The sequence below is a fragment of the Mustelus asterias genome, chromosome 6, assembly GCF_964213995.1.
Source record: "Mustelus asterias chromosome 6, sMusAst1.hap1.1, whole genome shotgun sequence".
Lineage (NCBI taxonomy): Eukaryota > Metazoa > Chordata > Chondrichthyes > Carcharhiniformes > Triakidae > Mustelus > Mustelus asterias.
The window spans coordinates 10055405-10075722 of record NC_135806.1 but is presented as its reverse complement, the minus strand read 5'-3'; the positions used below and the strand labels follow the sequence as shown (position 1 = coordinate 10075722).

The window sequence follows — 20318 nt, the reverse complement described above, 5'->3', positions numbered from 1 at the left end:
TTGGGTCACTGTCTGTGTGAAGTTTGCACATTCTCCCCGTGTCTGCGTGGATTTCCTCCGGGTGCTCCGGTTTCCTCCCACAGTCCGAACTCGTGCTGGTTAGGTGCATTGGCCATGCTAAATTCTCCCGCAGTGTACCCGAACAGGCACCGGAGTGTGATGACTGGGAGATTTTTACAGTAACTTCATTGCAGTGTTAATGTAAGCCGACTTGTGACACTAATAAATAAACTTTAAGCTGATACTGAGTCCAATGGTGACCATCACGGTATGCCGGCCCAGCAGGATTTCTTGCTGCTTGTCTTTGATCAGAACCACCTGACCTCCCCCTCTCGCTTTGCATCACTGATTTCCCTCCTTTCCCGCTCTTAGCTCCTCAATACTCACCGCATTGCCTTTTTATTCATTCATTCATGGGTCATGGGCGTCGCTGGCTGGGCCAGCATTTATTGCCCATCCCAGAGGGCAGTTGAGAGTCAACCACATTGCTGTGGCTCTGGAGTCACATGTAGACCAGACCGGGTAAGGACGGCAGATTTCTTTGACTAAAGGCCATTAGTGAACCAGATGGGTTTTTACAACAATCGACAATGGTTTCATGGTCATCAGTAGATTCTTCATTCCAGACTTTTTTTTAACTGAATTCAATTTCAACCGTCTGCCGTGGCGGGATTCGAACCCAGGTCCCCAGAACATTAGCTGAGTTTCTGGATTAATAGCCTAGTGATAATAACACTCGGCCATTGCCTCCCCATCTGTTCTCCTTATGTATTTGTTTGATTTTCTGACTGTTCACATGCTCCTGCCTCTTTTGTGTCATGTTGACTCCCTTTCCCTTCATTCTGTATATTTTCTGAGTGAGAGGGAATGAGGGAAACGCGTATCTGACCTCGAGCTAACGAGGAGACACAGTGAGGCTTTGCAGCACAGAAGCTTGGATTGGCAAGTGTGTCACAAATTTTTTCTGATAGGCCTGTGAACCCTAGTATTTGGACCAGTGCACATTGAGGGAAGGTTGAAATGACTTCTGAAGAGAATAATGGGGAAGTCTATGGTGGAAGACCACAGCGAGAGGGACATTGTGCAGCAACCCTCAAGAATCATCTTGAAATGTTGAAATTCTGGGATATAATGTTCTCTACCGTGATTCCAGTTTTGAGTAAAGGAGCATTAACCACCTGAATGCATGATGCAGAAATTCTTTTTTAAGTTACCTCATTACAGGAAGGATGTGGAAAAGATTGAAAGGGTGCAGAGGAGATTTACAAGGATGTTGCCTGGATTGAGTGGCATGCCTTATGAGGATAGGCTGAGAGAGCTCGGTCTTTTCTCCTTGGAGAGACGTAGGATGAGAGGAGACCTAATAGAGATGTATAAGATGTTGAGAGGCATAGATCGGGTGGACTCTCAGAGGCTTTTTCCCAGGGTGGAAATGGCTGCTACGAGAGGACACAGGTTTAAGGTGCTGGGGTGTAGGTACAGGGGAAATGTTAGGGGGAAGTTTTTCACACAGAGGGTGGGCGAGTGGAATCGGCTGCAGTCAGTGGTGGTGGAGGCAAACTCAATACGGTCTTTTAAGAGACTCCTGGATGAGTACATGGGACTTAATAAGGTGGAGGGTTATAGGTAGGCCTAAAAGGTAGGGATATGTTCGGCACAACTTGTGGGGCCGAAGGGCCTGTTTTGTGCTGTAGTTTTCTATGTTTCTATGTTTATTTATCAATGTCACAAATAGGCTTACGTTAACAGTGCAATGAAGTTACTGTGAAAGTCCCCTAGTCGCCACACTCCGGCACACTGAGGGAGAATTTAGCACGGCTAGTGCATCTAACCAGCACATCTTTAGACTGTGGGAGGAAACCGGAGCACCCTGAGGAAACCCACACAGACACGGGGAGAACGTGCAGACTCTGCACAGACAGTGACCCAAGCTGGGAATTGAACCCGCTGTGAGGCAGCAGTGCTAACCATTACACCACCGTGCCACCCCGCCAAATGGTTGGTAAATTGCTGCAAGGATAAGGAATTGGGACTATTTTCAGGATAAATGTAATTGGCTTAGCTGAGAAGAGGTGAAGTGGAATAATGGTTATGTTACTGGACTAGTAATCCAGAGACTTGGACTCATGATCCTGAGAGTAGAAAGCCCACCGCAGCAGCTGGAGGATTTAAATTCAATGAATATATAAAACTAGGGAGAAATGTGGAGGCAGCCATTATAAATATATTACAAACTAGAGCAGACCAGTGGAAGCTAACTCAAACACAAAAGGTTCGGGAACAGAAACTGCGAATCTTTAGCTTTAAGATGTGACCAGAGAAGCTTTATAGAATTATAACACACAGGTTAAATCCCCAGCATTATTTCATGGTAGTTACAACAGTAAAATAAGCTTCAAATTGATGAAAAGCAAATTTAGGCAGATGCAGGGAAGAATGTTTTTCAAAAAGCAGCATAATTTTCTCCGCGGTTGGGCTATTGAGGTTGAAAGTCTTTAGGAAACCAAAATCCAATCATTTGCTATGGGACGGATACATGTGGCTTGAGTGGGTCAGCCAGTTGAAACTAACGGGGCGGCACGGTGGCACCGTGGTTAGCACTGCCGCCTCACAGCGCCAGGGACCCAGGTTCAATTCCGGCCTCGGGTCACTGTCTGTGTAGAGTTTACATATTCTCACGTGTCTGCATGGGTTTCCGGGTGCTCCGGTTTCCTTCCACGCTCCAAACATGTGCAGGTTAGGTTGATTGACCGTGCTAAATTACCCCTTAGTGTCAGGGGGACTAGCGGGTGAAATGTGCGGGGTTATGGGGATAGGGCCTGCGTTGGATTGTGGTTGGTACAGACTCAATGGGCCGAATGGCCTCCTTCTGTACTGTAAGGATTCTATGATTCAGTCACTGAGTCATTCAGTGTAGGAGCTCCCAGCTTTAATCCCTTGACTAAAAAGTGTTGAGTTGGATCCCCGCTCCTGTCCATTAATTTGCCCCCATGTCACTGAGTTAGGAAGGAGAATATCAGCCAAGGTTCCGACTTTCAGTCCCTCCACTTAGCCATATAGACATGCATGTGTGTAGACATTAGATGAGGAGAGGGCTTCTGTGATGGCTATGGTGGTTGAATTTCTTTGTTCATTCATGGGATGAGGGTGTCGCTGGCTGGACGAGTATTTATTGCCCTTGTACTGAGAGGCTATTTCAGAGGCAAGAGTCAACCACATTGCTGTGACTCTGGAGTCACATACAAGCCAGAACCAGGTGGTTTTTTTTAAACGACAATCGACATGGTCATCATTAGAGTTTTAATTCCAGATTTCTAATGAATTCAAATTCCACCATCTGCCTTGGTGAGATTTGAACCTGGATCCCCAGAACATTACCCTGGATTACTAGTCCAGTGACAATACCATTGCGCCACCACCATTCCCTTACGCCACTGCTTCCCCCTACACATAAGGAGAGCGAAGGGAGAAACCTGATGAAAAAGCGGGTAGGTAACAAAGCTGTTTGTTCAATTTAATGGAGCGCCCTCTGGAATATCTAAACATTGCAAATTGCTTATCCAATGATATTCCAACTCTCCTTCAGCAACAGATACCATTCCTCTTTGTGTAGTTTACAGTTCCTGGAATTGGTCATTCCTGGAAGCAGTCTGCTTGATGTTCGACAACCTTACCCTGTCTGAAAAACAAGTGTAGAAACACAGGCTGAAGTACGTGAATCAACTCTGCCTTGTGTTACATTTGTAAGGTTTATAAGATTATGTTTAAGTTCCATATCTTTGATGTATGCGAGTGTTATATTCTGGGACAATATCTTCAAACTCAGGAATAAATGAAAGGAGTCATGTGGCAGTTCGCCCTACAATAAACCTGGGAGGTTTAATTGTTAGAGTTCAGAAGAAGAATCAGATTGTTTTATTCAGAGTATAGTGCAAGGTTTTTACACTTGGGGACAATGACATCTCTTCATAAATGTACAATGGGTAGATCCTGCATCTTCTGAAGTCCGAGAAAGATGATATTGATATTAAGGTTTAAATAGCACTGCTGCAATTTATCCCTTTACTCCTGAGAGTTGGGATCAGAGCTAAGCGATCAGCAATTCTACTTATATGCCAAGCTAATCTGCTTCCCGTTGCCACAGAAAAATGGATAATAGAAGACATTTTGTAATCAGGTTACAGGCTTCCCTATAAACCCTGAAATATCAGATACAGGAGGGAGTTGCAGTTTGGTCTTGTGGTCGGCAGCCGATTTGAGAGATGGAGAGCAAGAAAAGTTAGAATTAGCCAGGCCTGCACATTAAGCAGAGAAAATGTTGACTCTGTTGTTCACCATGCAGAACACAGGTGGGAGCTCACACTCCCCATGAAGAGCGGGTTGGTGAGGAATTGAAAGAGGCTGGAAAGTTTGCCTAGCTTAAGGCAAACTGGAGGAAGAAACCTACAGTGTAACCTCAAATGAGAGACAGTTCGAGGATTAGAAGTTACCTAAGTGGAAAAATAGCAAGGAAGGAAGCCTGGGCTGTTTGCCTCGAGACTTGTAATTCTGGGGAGACTGATAAATAATAAGAAACTGTTTATCTCTATAGTTTCAACTATAAGTTGGCTCCACAAGAAAACAATGTTTTGTAATTTTCTATAAAAGAAATGAAATCTTGATGTCATCCTTTCAGCTAATAGTTTTTAAAAGAGAAATTTGAATTTCCAGTTACCAGTTTCTATCGAAGATTAACACTAAATTAACTAGTCTGAGGAAAAGCAATGATTTTATTTAAACAAAGTTGTACGGCAAGGCAGTGATGTGTTTTACAGCATTGAAAAACCTTCCCTGAAAACACTCTTAACGCATCAGTTATCCAATGTTTTCACATCAGTGAAATAGTCAAAGGCTATTCACGTTTAGAATCATACAGCGCAGAAGGAGGCCATTTGGTCCAACATGTCTATGTTAGCTCTTTGAAAGAGCTATCCAATTAATCTTACGCGCCTGCACTTTCCCCAATTGTCCTGCATTTCCCCACCTCCCAACCTTCAATTATTTATCCAATTCTCTGCTGAAAGTTATTACTGCATTTTCTTCCACCTTCCTTTCAGCCTGTGTTCCAGATCAAAAACAGCTTACTGCGCAAAGGAAAATGTTCACCTCCGGTTCTTTTGCCAATTATCTTGAAGCTGTGTCCTCTGGTGACCAGCCCCGCTTGTGCTGGAACCTTTCCACTTGAACTTTGTTTTTGGGATCAATGCAAACTCCGTGGTAAGCCTTAACTGCCTATGGAAGATTAATGAATCAACAACATTGTTAAAATAGTGATCTGAGGAATGCTGGACCCAAACAGACTAAACAATTTAGTACAACTAATGTAAGGAAGAATACCTGCCCTCAGGAATGAATTGACTGATGCACTCCAGAAATGTGCACCATACAAGAACAACTCAGCAATTGGTTGTAAATTACTGGAATGACTGATTTCTCTGTCCAGTATTAGTCAATGACACACATACGAGGATGGTTTGTGATCCTGTTCTGAGGCCATTAGACAGAGACATAGAATCTCTACAGTGCAGAAGGAGGCCATTCGGCCCATCGAGTCTGCACCGACCACAATCCCACATATCTACCCTGCTAATCCCCCTGACACTAGGGTCAATTTGGCATGGCCAATCCACTTAACCCGCACATCTTTGGACTGTGGGAGGAAACCCACGTAGACACAGGGAGAACGTGCAAACTCCACACAGTAAAGTTTATTTATTATTCGTTACAAGTAAGTCTTACATTAACACTGCAATGAAGCTGCTGTATAATTCCCCCAGTTGCCATACTCCGGCGCCTGTTCGGGTCAATGCACCTAACCAGACTGTAGGAGGAGACTGGAGCACCCGGAGGAAACCCACGCTGACACGGGGAGAATGTGCGAACTCCACACAGACAGTGACCCAAGCCGGGAATCAAACCCGGGTCCCTGGCGTTGTGAGGCAACTGTGCTAACCACTGTGCCACCATGCCGCTATTGTCTTTCTCAGTAATCTCTAAGTTATTTACTAATCTCCAAGTTCTTAGTTTGTGACCATTATACTTTCCTAATTCACAGTTGCTTAATTTAAATTGTCCGACCATTGGAATATTTGAAGCACTGGGTATGCTATGTGATTTATGATACTTACGTTGAACGATTGAATAATACGGTAGCACAGTGGTTAGCACTGCTGCCTCACAGCTCCAGGGACCCGGGTTCGATTTCCGGCTTGGGTCACTCTCTGTGCGGAGTCTGCACGTTCTCACTATGTCCACATGGGTTTCCTCCGGGTGCTCCGGTTTCCTCCTACAGTCCGATAGAAGTCTTCTAGAGGACAATTAGCGATGAGCAATGAATGCTGGCCTTGCCAACAATGGTCACATGTTGGCCAGAATCCTATCACCGTTCACGCCCATCCCGCCGCAGTTAACGGAGATTTGGCTGGCCGCCAAATTCTCCAACCTCGCTGAAAAGGAAGTGTGGCTTGAGCGACAGGTAACATCGCGCCCTCCATGAATAATTTTGTAAAAAGCACCGGATCAGTGGCCTGCTCTTGTTTGCAAGTTCCTCCCCCTCCCAGAGTTCTTCAATAGCTGATTCAGCCGTCATCCCCCCCCCCCACCCGACCATCTCACCATCCGGGAGTGGACCCTGAGCTGCTGCAGCAGTAATTGTCCTGAGACTCATCCTCTAGAACCATAGAAAATTACAGCTCAGAAACAGACCTTTTGGCCCTTCTTGTCTGTGCCGAACCATTTTTTGCCTAGTCCCACTGACCTGCACTTGGACCATATCCCTCCACACCCCTCTCATCCATGAACCCGTCCAAGTTTTTCTTAAATGTTAAAAGTGACCCCGCATTTACCACTTTATCCGGCAGCTCATTCCACACTCCCACCACTCTCTGCGTGAAGAAGCCCCCCCCTAATATTCCCTTTAAACTTTTCTCCTTTCACCCTTAACCCATGCCCTCTGGTTTTTTTCTCCCCTAGCCTCAGCGGAAAAAGCCTGCTTGCATTCGCTCTATCTATACCCATCAAAATCTTGTACACCTCTATCAAATCTCCCCTCAATCTTCTACGCTCCAGGGAATAAAGTCCCAACCTATTCAATCTCTCTCTGTAACTCAGCTTCTCAAGTCCCGGCAATATCCTTGTGAACCTTCTCTGCACTCTTTCAATCTTATTTACATCCTTCCTGTAACTAGGTGACCAAAACTGTACACAATACAATACAATAACCCAAGCTGTCCATGGGAGATGCAACTGGTGACAGAAGCCCGTGCAAAGATGTTAAGGAGGCGAAAGGACCAGTCACTCTCAGGGCCGACACTCTCTGGAATTTAGAAGAATGAGGGGAGATCAAATTGAGGTAAAGAAGATGATAAAAGGTGTGGATAAAGTAGACGTGGAGCGGATGCTTCCTCTTGGGCATTCTAGGATGAGGGGTCGTAGTCTTAGGATAAGGGGTCGCAACTTTAAAACAGAGTTGAGGAGAAACTACTTCTCCCAAAGGGTTGTGAATCTATGGAATTCACAACCTCAAAGTGTGGTGGATGCTGGGACAGTGAGTAAATTTAAGGAGGAGTTGGACAGATTTTTAATTGATAATGGGTTGAAGGGTTATGGGGAGAAGGCAGGAAAATGGGGATGAGGGGCATATCAGCCATGCTCGAATGGTGGAGCAAACTCAATGGGCCGAATGGCCTAATTCTGCTCCTATCTTTTCAAGATCCTCGGTGGAAAACAGGGTGACTAACTCTTAACATATGGGACATTGCAACCATGGGACTGAGGATGCAGGGGAGGGTGTTTTAAGAACATAAGAACTAGAAGCAGGAGTAGGCCATCTGGCCCCTCAAGCCTGCTCCACCATTCAATAAGATCATGGCTGATCTTTTTGTGGACTCAGCTCCACTTACCCACCCGCTCACCATAACCCTTAATTCCTTTACTGTTCAAAAGTCTGTATCTTTGCCTTAAAAACATTCAATGAGGTAGCCTTGACTGCTTCAGTGGGCAGGGAATTCCACAGATTCGCAACACTTTGGATGAAGAAGTTCCTCTTCAACTCAGTCTTTAATCTGCTCCCCCTTATTTTGAGGCTATGCCCCGTAGTTCTGGTTTCACCCGCCAGTGGAAATAACCTTCCTTCTTCTATCTTATCCATTCCCTTCATAATTTAATATGTTTCTCTAAGATCCCCCCTCATTCTTCTAAATTCCAAAGAACATAGTCCCAGTCTACTCAGTCTCTCCTCAGCCAACCATCGCAACTCCGGAATGAACAGAGTGAATCTCCTCTGCACTCCCTCCAGTGCCAATAGATCCTTTCTCAAGTAAGGAGACCAAAACTGTACACAGTACTCCAGGTGTGGCCCCACCTTATACCTTATCCAGCTGCAACATAACCCCCCTGTTTCTAAACTCCATCCCTCTAGCAATGAAGGACAAAATTCCATTTGCCTTCTTAATCACCCGCTGCACCTGCAAACCAACCTTTTGCAATTCATGCACAAGGACACCCAGGTCCCTCTGCACAGCAGCATGCTGCAATGTTTTTACCATTTAAATAATAGTCCATTTTGCTGTTATTCCTACCAAAATGGATGACCTCACACTTGCCAAAATTGTACTCCATGTGCCAGACCCTCGCCCACTCACTTAAACTCATAGTGGCAATAGTGCGCGCGCTCGTAACAAAACACACAGAGGCAAAGGAGAGGAAACTCCCAGATTCAGACTCCTACAGGCTGTCTTAGACATAAGGGACAAATGGTGTCCCTTAAGGGATGCAGGGTAAAGATTGATTCCAGCCTCGGGTGTCTCTCTGTGCAGAGTCTGCACATTCTCCCCGTGTATGCGTGGGTTTCCTCCAGGTGCTCTAGTTTCCTCCCACAATCTGAAAGACATGCTGGTTAGGAGCATTGGCCGTGCTAAATTGACCCTTAGTGTTAGGGAGATGGTTCCTGCAAGAAAATCGGTATGTTTCTCTCCAGATTTACAGGCTGGTTTTCTCTCAAGATCTTACCGCATTCTTTCACTCACTAAATAAACCGATGGGCGTGTTTCACGCCGTTACCTGGGGGAGTGCGGGGCTTCAACATGCCAGCAAAGCCCGGCACCTCTGAGATCAGGGTGCTATGTTTAAAGGGTGAACAGAGCAAAGCAAAAAGTTACCTCCCCCCACCCCCCCCCCCCCCCCCCCCCCCCCCCACCCACCCCACCACCACTACAAAGATCTCAGGGGCTCCCCCAACCCCCACTCTGGATTGGAGCTGCCGTTTCTCCCCCCGCCTCCCCATCGCCGGCATCCCCAGGTCTGCTCCCACCCACCACCACAGAGAAATGAATCGCCCCCCCTGCTCCCCCATGAGCTTCCCACTGCGGTCCATCCCTGGGGCACAGGTCAGCACTGCCAGGTTGGCATGGGCATGGAGCCAATATGGCCATGCCATGCAGTGCCGGGGGCATTGGCAGGCCACTGTCCGGCCATGTCTTCTCTCTCCCCCGGGAACTATACTCACCTTGAGGCCCCGGGGGGAGGTTGGCGGGGGAGGAGGGGTGGAATTCCCCACGACAGGTTCACGTCTGGGTGAACCTGTTGTAAACATCGCTGACACTACATCACGTTGGTGTGGTTTGAAAATACGACAGGGGCTTAATATCTGGCGGGAGGGGGGCCTTTAATTATATGGAAATGTAGTGTAATGTATGTAAATCAGGGTCACGCAAGTTGTGTTTGTGAACCTGACTACGTCCTCGGCAAGGGCTGGCGAAAATCGGAAATCGCGATTAATAATCCTTGTGGGTTGGGCCCTTGCTAGGAGCCATTAATTCTGCTTTGAGAATGTTTATTGTTGTCAACAGATGTCCAGTAAGCTGCGATTCTGCGACTGCGTCCGCAGTACACTTAGAAAAATCTAACCCGCCAGCTGCAAAAGGCTGGGTTCAGGTCGATGGATTTTGTTACTAATCGTATCACCAAATGAAAAGCTAATTAACTGATAATTGGAACATCATTGCTATGGGTGACTGGATTTGATTTTATTCTCGTTTTCCCAGCACGGGGCAATTTGTGCATTTTAAATGAGATACCAGCACGCCTTGGGACGCTTTTCGGGCAGGATCAATTTGTGAAGCAGCTATTAACAGCCTGCTTCAGTGCTAAGTTATGAGCTACTTTGGAACCTCCTGCCTTATAACTCTGCGAGTTCTCTGCACACCTGCAGTTCTGCCGCGTCCCTGATATTCATCACTGCGTCATTGGCGCCTTCAGCTACCTACGTCCGAGGCCTCGGAGTTTCCTCCCCAAACCTCCCGGCGCAAGATTTTCTGGTCCCATCCGAGGTCAATGGACCTCAAGTTTAAAGTCTATTTATTTATTAGTGTCACAAATAGGCTTACATTCTCATTGCAAAGAAGTTACTGTGAAATTCCCCTAGTCGCCACACTCCTGCGTCTGTTCGGGTATACTGAGGGAGAATTTAGCACGGCCAATGCACCCCAACCAGCACGTCTTTCGGACTGTGGGAGGAAACCGGAGCACCCGGAGGAAACCGACGCAGACACGGGGACAACGCGCAAACACCACACAGACAGCGACCCAAGCCGGGAATTGAACCCGGGTCCCTGGCGCTGTGAGGCAGCAGTGCTAACCACTGTGCAGCCACCTTTCAACAGTCTGTCAAATTGTCCGTCCCAAGGTAGGACTGGAAAACAACCCCCCCCACCCCGCCGTGCCACCTTCCACATCTCTCTGCCTCTCTTTTCCCCTTTACGTCACTCTCTGAAGCCTATCTCTTTTGAACGAGCTTTTAATCACCTTAAGACTCCTAAAATCTCTTCATGTAGCTCAGTGTTCAATTTTGTCTGATTACCTCTTCTGCGAAGTGCTCAGAGTCTCTTGCGGCGATAGAGGCGCTATCTAAATGCAAATTGTTGTTCATGCTGTCAGAACACAGGAGCAGGAATGGGCCGTTTGGGCTGTTTGGCCATTAGAATTATTGAAATTAGTTTTCAGTTGGTTCTGGTAGCTTCTAAAGATTTTTAAAAACTGCTGTGCGCTGACAGAGGTGTCCTCATTTATTCGCATAACTCATTCCCTGTCAACTAGGGAAATAACGTGTTCGTCACGTCACTGGGAGGACAATGTCTTTTAAGATTCCAATTGAAATTTCTCCAATCCCAGCACTCTGCTGTCCTGCCGATGAGGAGGTTTATGTTATCGTGGGTGGAATTTCCTCTTTTTTTGCACAGAGTGCTGCCTGACGTGAGAAAACCGGCATGCACTTTGCCGGAGGCAGTGCCAGTGGGTGGTGCCAGGGTAATGCCTGGCCATGTTCACCCTCCCAACCCTCCCCACAGGGGCTGTATCACAGAATCACAGATCACAGAAACCCTACAGCACAGAAAGAGGCCATTCGGCCCATCGTGTCTGCACCGTCCACAATCCCACCCAGGCCCCACCCCCAAATCCCTACATATTTACCCACTAATCCCTCTAACCTACACATCTCAGGACACTAAGGGCAATTTTTAGCATGGCCAATCAACCTAACCCGCACATCTTTGGACTGTGGGAGGAAACCGGAGCACCCGGAGGAAACCCACGCAGACACGGGGAGAACGTGCAAACTCCACACAGACAATGACTCAAGCTGGGAATCAAACGCTGGTCCCTGACGCTGTGAGGCAGAGGTTAATGTGAAGCAATTCACTTATTTTCAACAGCCCAAATGCAATGGAGGGAAGACTTGTAGTCAAGGATCAGTGGATGGCTGCTTACTAATCATTTCTCTTCCCAAGCAATCTGGGCCAGGGACTTCGCGGAGGTTCTGCCAGGTGCCCTGGATTAAATGATCAATTTTCGGCCATTTCTCCAGTTGGAAGTTATGTCAGCAAAGTGTGAGAATCTCCCCGGAGTTTCGAGGTTTCAGTGTTGGCGGTGGTAATTTATCATGTGCCCAGGGATACAGAAGGCAGTAGCAGTTGTTGGCGATGTGATTACACCTCTGGCTACACCTCTTCCCTGGAAGAGCAGATGCCTTCTGTGTATCTCGAGCATTTTGTGAATGATCACACAATTGGGAAGCGGTATTGATGCCTATGCAGCGAGTGCGAGCTGGGATTGTTTGAAACTGTGATTCAAATTGACGGCTGGTCCCATTTGGTTTTTGCAGCCTGCAGCCTCACTCCTGTGCTCTGATGAAGACCTTTTATGCGTACTGAGCCCTCTTTCTTGCATGTATGCTGGTGATTGTTGCAACCAACTGTACATTGCTTCGACCATTTTCCTACTTCTTTAGCAGTCACGCAGCTAACTTCACACCTTTTCAAAGACACAGTGTCTGCCATTATTTATTCATTCGTGATGGGATACAGGCATTGCTGGCAATGGCAGCATTGTCCATCTAGAATGGTCCTTGTAAAGGTCACGGTGAGCTGCCTGAGCTAAAGTCTCTCTGTTGAAGCTACTCCAGCAGTGCTGGTGGGTCGGGAGTTCCAGGATTCTGATCCAGTAATGGTGAAGAAATGGTGATGTCTTTCCATGTCGGGAGAGTGTGCAATTTGAAGGGGAACTTGGAAGTGATGGTCTTCCCAAATGCTTGCTGCCCTTGTTCTTCTCGGTGAGTTCATGAGATTGAGAGGTGCTGTCAAAGGAGACTTCGCGAGCGGCCATAATTACCAAAGGAACTGTAATTCCCTGTACCTCAGTAGGATCCTGTGGCAGGGATTTTCCAGTCGCGCCTGCGGCGGGAATCATTGCGGGTAGAATGGAAAATTTGGCAAACCAGCCACAAAGGTCCATTGACTTCGGGCAGGAATTTCTGGGACTGGAAAATCAGGGTCACCTTTTCCCATTCGTTAGGCCGCAATATTCTGTTTGAAAGGATATGCTTATCAAATTTGGTGAGTGTGTAACTGTTTACATGCTGTGACTGTAAAAGACACACACACATGCATGCGCACACACACACACACACACACACATGCAAGCATGCATGCACACGCACACACACACATACATGCACACACACACACACACACACAGTTTTTCTGTATGTTTTTTGAAAAGAAGAGATTAGTATTTATTGTATTTAAACACACTGACTTCCACGTGTACATGCACTCAAGGTTCAGACACACACTCGGATAATTAAGTTAGCATGGGAGGATAGGTTAAGCCATCCTTGTTAAATTCCAGTAAAAGATAAAGCGTACAGGTCTTGTTGATTGAGGACCTGGTTGGTTTCAGGCAGAGTTTGATAGTCCCTCAGCGTTTGGTATCGAGACAGTTTAAGTATATTGACAGACAATTTATACCTGCTCATATGGAATCAGCAGCTGCTAAGTTCATTCTTAAAACGCTGCCTGCAGAGTGTGGATGGTCAAACAGCAGATAGGGCTCAAACTTGCATGTGGTTATGGTGAGAAGGAGAGAAGAGAGAGAGAGAGAGTGGCCCACTTTGGGGGTCTTCCTTCTTTGGTATCTCTTCTGATTCTGTCCTTTGACCTGGAGAAAAACAGTTTCTTAGACACAAAGGCCGGTATTTTATGACCTCGCTCAGGCAAGGCTGGTAATATCCCGCCCGAGGCCAACGGAGAATTCCGTTCTGCAAGCCTCACCTGCTTCGATTCTGGGGCGGGCGAGGCAGTAAAAATCCGGCCAAACAGTTAGTTGACTTGTCACATGACCCTTTCCTTCCGACTGAGCAGTTACCCAAACATGGTCATGGCTAGTATATTCCAGGTTCATGATTTACATGATTAGATTCTGGTTGCGTGAATTCCTTTCTCAGCCAGAGTTGATCGTCTGGGGTGACTGTGCCTAATGCTTGGTCCCTATCCAGTTCAGTACCCAGATGATTGACTGGATGTCTTGTGAATGGTTTAGGAGATGGCCCATTCACACTCCTTCAAAGTGATTATTTCTGATGGAGTTTCCTTAACAAGTTGACTCCATTGCAATGGCTTTGGAAGTTGTGAGGTATAGTCATGCAAATGTTCGGTCATCTTAGAAACTGCTGTTTCATATCACTAAAAGAGTTGTTTCAGTCTTTTAAAGCTCAGCAGTTCTCAACCAGTCAATGTATAAAGTCATTTTTGATAAAAAGCATGGCTTGTGAAAAGAGATTGAGCACACATCTGTCAGAACCTCTGAGCTCTGACGAAGGGTCATCCAGACTCGAAACGTTGGCTCCATTCTCTCTCCACAAATGCTGTCAGACCTGCTGAGATTATTCCAGCATTTTCTGTTGTTGTGTCAGGACCTTGATTGAGTAGTTCATCAGGATGTGGATCTAATGTAAACAACCAAGCTTGAGAGGGAAAGGGACCAATGAGGATGGTGAGTCACATCAGGATATCCCCTTGCGTTTAATTTGATGACTATAATCACCGTCTCCTCTTTGTTATATTTCATTGAATCCTGCTTTTGTAATATATTATTTCATACATTTTGTAGATCCTTCCAGTATACCGAATGCCCCAGGTTTTCCTCTCTGTTCAATAAGTGATGGGAAAACCAACTGGTGAATGAATGATAGCTCCCCTGGCCAAGAAAAACCTTTTTTGATGGCCTCATAAAACAAAATTTATTGTACTTCCAAAGGCAAAAAAAATGTCATCGGTAAGGGACACTCGCTTATCAACTGGATAAAATCACTTTGACATTCTTGGATTGTTAAATAAAAGAATTAAACTTTCTTGATAGTTTCTCCCTGTATCAGAAGTATGTGCTTTGTCCCTGAAAGGGGTTTGATGTCGGAATGAATAAGATCATCTTACTGTCTGTAGATTCTGACTTCTCCCTCGCCTTTGGTCTCTTGCCCATTCAAACTTGTTGGTGACCTTGGATTCACACCCCGATGGACAACTCGATAAAGGTTCTGACAGTCGTGCATGTCTCATGCACAACTATTGGTGAGGAGTGCTGACAGAATGAGGTGACTTCTAAAAGACCAACCGATGCAAATACTGCAATGCAACTGCGAGTGGCTGGTTCCTTAGAAAATCCAGCCTGCGGCTGGGATTCTCCGACCTCGCCCCACAGCTGGGATTCTCCAGTCCCGCTGCTGTGAACGGAGATTTGGCCAAATGGCCAAGATTTGGCCAAATTCTCCATTGTCGCTGGCAGCAGAGAATTCTGGCCCACATCCCTGAAGTTGGGTATTATTCTGTTCAGGATTTATTTTGCACTGATTTGTTCATTTTCTTGTTGTTGTTCTTGATGCAGAATCCCCTCCATCTTCAGATGAGCCTCGAAACCTCTCATCCCACCCACGCGGATATACTCATCTTCCTCCTGACGATGAACAGCTGGTATGATGTCAGCCTGGTTTTGTGCCAAGAATGGAATGTGACCAGCTTCCTCAGCCTCCTGTACAACAACTCCAAGTTTCACCTCGGGACCATTTTCAACATTGCTTCGGACAGTGACGACGCCAACTTCCTGAACTACCTGCAAGAGTACCTGGAGACGGTCAAAGAGGCGTCCTTGTCCATCGTCACCTTCGGCTGCGACATTGAGCACTTCCGGAAGATCTTTCAGCTGGCGGCCAGCTACGGATTAATGCTGCCGGAACACCACTGGATTCTGGGGGACTCCCAGAACGTGGAGGAATTGAGAACCGATGGCTTGCCCATGGGCCTGTTGGCCCACGGGAAAACGGCACAGCCGGCCTTCCATAGTTACGTGCAGGATGCCGTGGAGCTGATTGCCAGAGCTGTGGCCACTGCAACCTACGTGAGGCCTGAGCTGGCTCTCGTTCCAAGTATAACAAACTGTATGCACTGGGAAGAAATGAATATAACATCAGGCCAGTTTCTTTCCAGGTAAGAGAGTGATTGGCGATGGTGCGAGTGTTTCATAATACTCATTACAGGCTAATTACAGTTTTACATCTGAGTAGTTTTATGGTTACAAGGAAATTCAATGGGAATTGATGAGATATGGGTTATATTAAAATGATATTGAAGACCAGTATTCATCTGCTCTATTGCCATTCAGGAGTCGCCTGGCCCTTCTTAGGGTAATTACCACGCTGCTGTAGATTAGGAACTAAATCAAAACTTTAAATCAATCTAAATTAGGGTGATTGGGCCCAAATTGATTTGGTTTAAGCAACAATAGCCTGATCTAATGAAGAAAAGATTTGCATTTAAACAGCTTCTTTCACATGCTCGGGATATCCTGAGGTGCTCCACAATCAGTGACCTGTTTTCGAAGAGTGCTTGCTGCCACTAGGGACATGACTGCAGTGGAGTTCTCTTGTTTGCTCTCGCTTTTAAAAGTTAAAATTTGATTTATTAGTCACAAGTAAGGCTTACATTAACACTGCAATGAAGTTACTGTGACATTCCCCTAGTCGCCACAGTCCGGCGCCTGTTCGGGTGAATGCACCCTAACCAGCACGTCTTTCAGAATGTGGGAGGAAACCGGAGCACCCGGAGGAAACCCACGCAGACATGGGGAGAACATGCAAACTCCACACAGACGGTGCACGCACACACACGTGCATGCACGCACACGCACACACACAAACACACACACATATCACTCATTCCCCCCGCCCAGTCTCCACTCCATCCAACCCTGTTGGCAGCCACTCTGTTGCCCCTGGCAGCGACTATCCCTCTGCTCCCCCACAACCCCACCCCACCCTGGAAACCTCCTGCCTTCCCAGCAGATTCACCATTGCCATCGCTCCATGTTTCCAAGCCTTTGAGTGAAGAGAGCTGCTCCTCCAATACGAGACTGGTGCTCTCCCACAGTTGCTGCTAATTGGCTCACTAGTCAACCTAGCAACAACAAATGTGGGAGAGAAACAGCGTGCGATTGGAGGGACCCTCCTTTGAAAAAAAATCATCAAATTTACTAACTGACAATTTGGACAGGGGTTGTGGGCTGGATAGAGAGGCCCAGTGGGCCACATGTTAGACAAATCTGTTCTAGATGGTAGCAGTTGTGGGTTTGGAGCCTTGGTGAGTTCTTGCAGTGCATCTTGTAGATAGTACAGATTGCTGCCACTGTGCGTCAGTGGTGGAGGGAGTCAGTGTTGATGGAAAGGGTGCCAATCAAGTGGACTGCTCTGTCCTGGATGGTGTCGAGCTTCTTGGAGACACATACATCCAGACAAGTGGAGAGTATTCCATCACACTCCTGATTTGTGCCTTGTAGATGGTGGGCAGGCTTTGGGGAGTCTGGAAGTGAGTTACTTGCCGCAGGAATCCTAGCCTTTGACCTGCTTTCATAGCAAGTCCTTATATGGCGAGTCCAGTTCAGTCTCTGGTAACCCTCATGATGTTGACAGTAGAGGATGATGCTGTGAGCCTGATTTTGCATCACATATGAAGAACAGCATGTCTGACAATGCTCCCCCTGCATTGCTGCAGCTTGGATTGTGTAATGGGGTTTGACCCCAGAGGCGCATGACAAAAGAGGCGACGGTGCTAACACTGAGGCAGCTTGTTACTTACAAGCAGAAATATTGAAACGTCCCACACACCTAAATTAATTGTCTGCACATTACTGTGAGTGGAAACGGGAATGTTACCCATTAACTGGTCATTCAGCCCAATGCAACCCACTGCAAACACACAAAGCTGTTTCTTACCTTCAAACTTCAGCATTTTATTGAAATTCATGTTCAACGTTAGACCAAACTGTATCTTTTCAAAATTTGCTCATTGGCCCCTGGAGTGGGGAGGTGGGGGGTTTAACACTGCTGCCTCACAGTGTCAGGGACCCAGATTCGATTCCTAGCTTGGGTCACTGTCTGTGTGGAGTCTGCACGTTCTCCCCATGTCTGCATGGGTTTTCTCCGAGTGCTCCGGTTTCCTCCCATAGTCCGAAAGACGTGCCAATTAGATGCATTGGCCGTGCTAAATTCTCCCTTAGTGTACCCGAACAGGTGCCGGAGTGTGGCGACTCGGGGATTGTCACAGTAACTTCATTGCAATGTTAATGTAAGCCTACTTGTGACACAGTAAGAAGTCTCACAACACCTAAACAGGGCAACAGACAGGTGGGAACACCACCACCTGGAGGTTCCCCTTCAAGTCCCACACCATCCTGACTTGGAACTGTATCTCCATTCCTTCACTGTCACTGGGTCAAAATCCTGGAACTCACTCCCTAACATCACTGGGTACGTACCTACACCTTAGGGACTGCTGCAGTTCAAGAAGGCAGCTCACCACCACCTCCTCAAGGGGCAATTAGTAGTGGGCAACAAACAGCAGTTGAATTAAACAGCAGTTGCGTGGGATTTTACGCGGCCCGTCTGCCCTCACAGTTGGCGGACGGGCCAATTGGCCAGGGCAGCCTTCCCGTTTTGGCTGCGACCCTCGATCCATGGTGGGATGAAAGGTGAGGGCTCAAATAAAATTCACAAACGTGTCTGGGGACGGAGGTCTGTGTGTGACTGTGCTCATAGGTTAGAATCATAGAATCCTACGGTGCAGAAGGAGGCCATTCGGCCCATCGAGTCTGCACCGACCACAATCCCACCCAGGCCATATTCCCGTAACCCCACACGTTTACCCTGAGAATCCTCTGACACTAAGTGTTAATTTATCATGGCCAATCAACCTAACCTGTCCATCTTTGGAGTGTGGGAGGAAACCGGAGCACTCGGAGGAAACCCATGCAGACACGGGGAGAACATGCAAACTCGACCCAGACAGTGACCCAAAGTCAGATTCGAACCCGGGTCCCTGGCGCTGTGAGGCAGCAGTGCTAACCACTGTGCCACCCAGACACTTGTTTATTTCCTCATCGGTATTTATTTTTTGCAAGTCTGCAGCTCCCTAACACTGCTCCGGAGCAGCTTCACCTCCCCGCCCCCCCCCCCCCCCCGAGGGAGCACATCGGAAGTGCCAGCTCATACCCTCCATTTTCCCTGGGATCTGCTCGTCTGCCCAATATTCCGTTTCTTAGCTATTCTATGCAGCTGCCAGTGAATTGAATTCAGGCATCACGGACGCTTTACTGTTTCATTGTGGGGCCTTGTGTCATAAGCGGGAAGGAAATAAGAAGTGATTTTAACGATTACTGAATTCTAGCGGTTTCAGAGCAGTCTGCTCCAATTTCCCCAGTGCCATGTTGGAGAGTATCTGAGCAGTCCCCTGTCGTAGTTTGCTTGGTTGGTGTTTCAGATGTTTCCAGCTGTGTTAATGTCTCAATCAGTTTAGGAAGCAACTTCTGACTTCTCTTGAATTGTACGGAACTTCAGAAAGATGCTGCAGTGAAGCTCTCCAATATGATTATCACGGATGTCTACTCATAGAGTCATAGAAGCCCCACGGTGCAGAAAGCGGCCATTTGGCCCATTGAATCTGCACCGACCACAAACCCACCCAGGCCCTAACCCCATCCCCATAACCCCGCATATTTACCCTGCTAACGCCCTGACACTAGGGTCAGTTTAGCATGGCCAATCTATCTAATCCTTGGACTGTGGGAGGAAACATCTTTGGACTGTGGGAGGAAACCTACGCAGACACAGGGAGAACGCGCAGACTCCACACGGACAGTGACCCGAGGCCGGAATTGAACCCGAGTCCCTGGCGCTGTGAGGCAGCAGTGCAAACCACTGTGCCACCGTGCCGCCCTCCCAACTGCACAGCACCCACACCCGCATTTTTAACGGAACATGGTGCTTTCAAAGCCATCACTTTTACGTTTTTGAGTTGTAATCCAGATGCAACAAATTAGAATTTCAAACATCACTGGGGTTGTTGGATGTTTGACATCCATGAAGAACTTGCCTTTATATTTTATAACTCAGAAGCATGTGAAGGGATCAGTTAGATGTTTTGCATTGTCAACTCCAAGTGTTCTGTTGAGCCAATTATTGCTTCTACGGCTGTAGTGTGTCCAATGCCAGCATATGGGTATTAACAGGTAACTTAGATTTACCTGTTAATACACTCCAGGGCCACTCTAGAGACTTGAGGACTTAATGGGACCCAGGTTCGATTCCTGACTTGGGTCACTGTCTGTGCGGAGTCTGCACATTCTCCCCATGTCTGCGTGGGCTTCCTCCGGGTGCTCCGGTTTCCTCCCACACTCCGAAAGACGTGCTGGTTAGGTGTATTGGCCATGCTAAATTCTCCCTCAGTGTACCCGAACAGGTGCCGGAGTGTGGCCACTAGGGGATTTTCACAGTAATTTAATTGTAGTGTTAATGCAAGCTTGCTTGTGACTAATAAATAATGCAAGCTAACATTTTTAGTGCAGCACTGAGGGAGTGCTGCACTGCCAAAACGCTATCCTTAGGAGGAGATGTTAAGCTG

At 47.1% G+C, this 20318-nt stretch overlaps 1 protein-coding gene across 1 annotated transcript in view; it reads left to right on the top strand.

Annotated features, from left to right (window-relative positions):
• Positions 1-20318, top strand: part of grin3a (glutamate receptor, ionotropic, N-methyl-D-aspartate 3A) — a 152045-nt gene that overhangs the window by 45553 nt on the left and 86174 nt on the right. The window contains exon 2 of the mRNA XM_078215308.1: positions 15256-15854. Within this exon, the coding sequence (XP_078071434.1) occupies positions 15256-15854 (599 nt within the window). The remainder of the gene's footprint in view (positions 1-15255; positions 15855-20318) is intronic.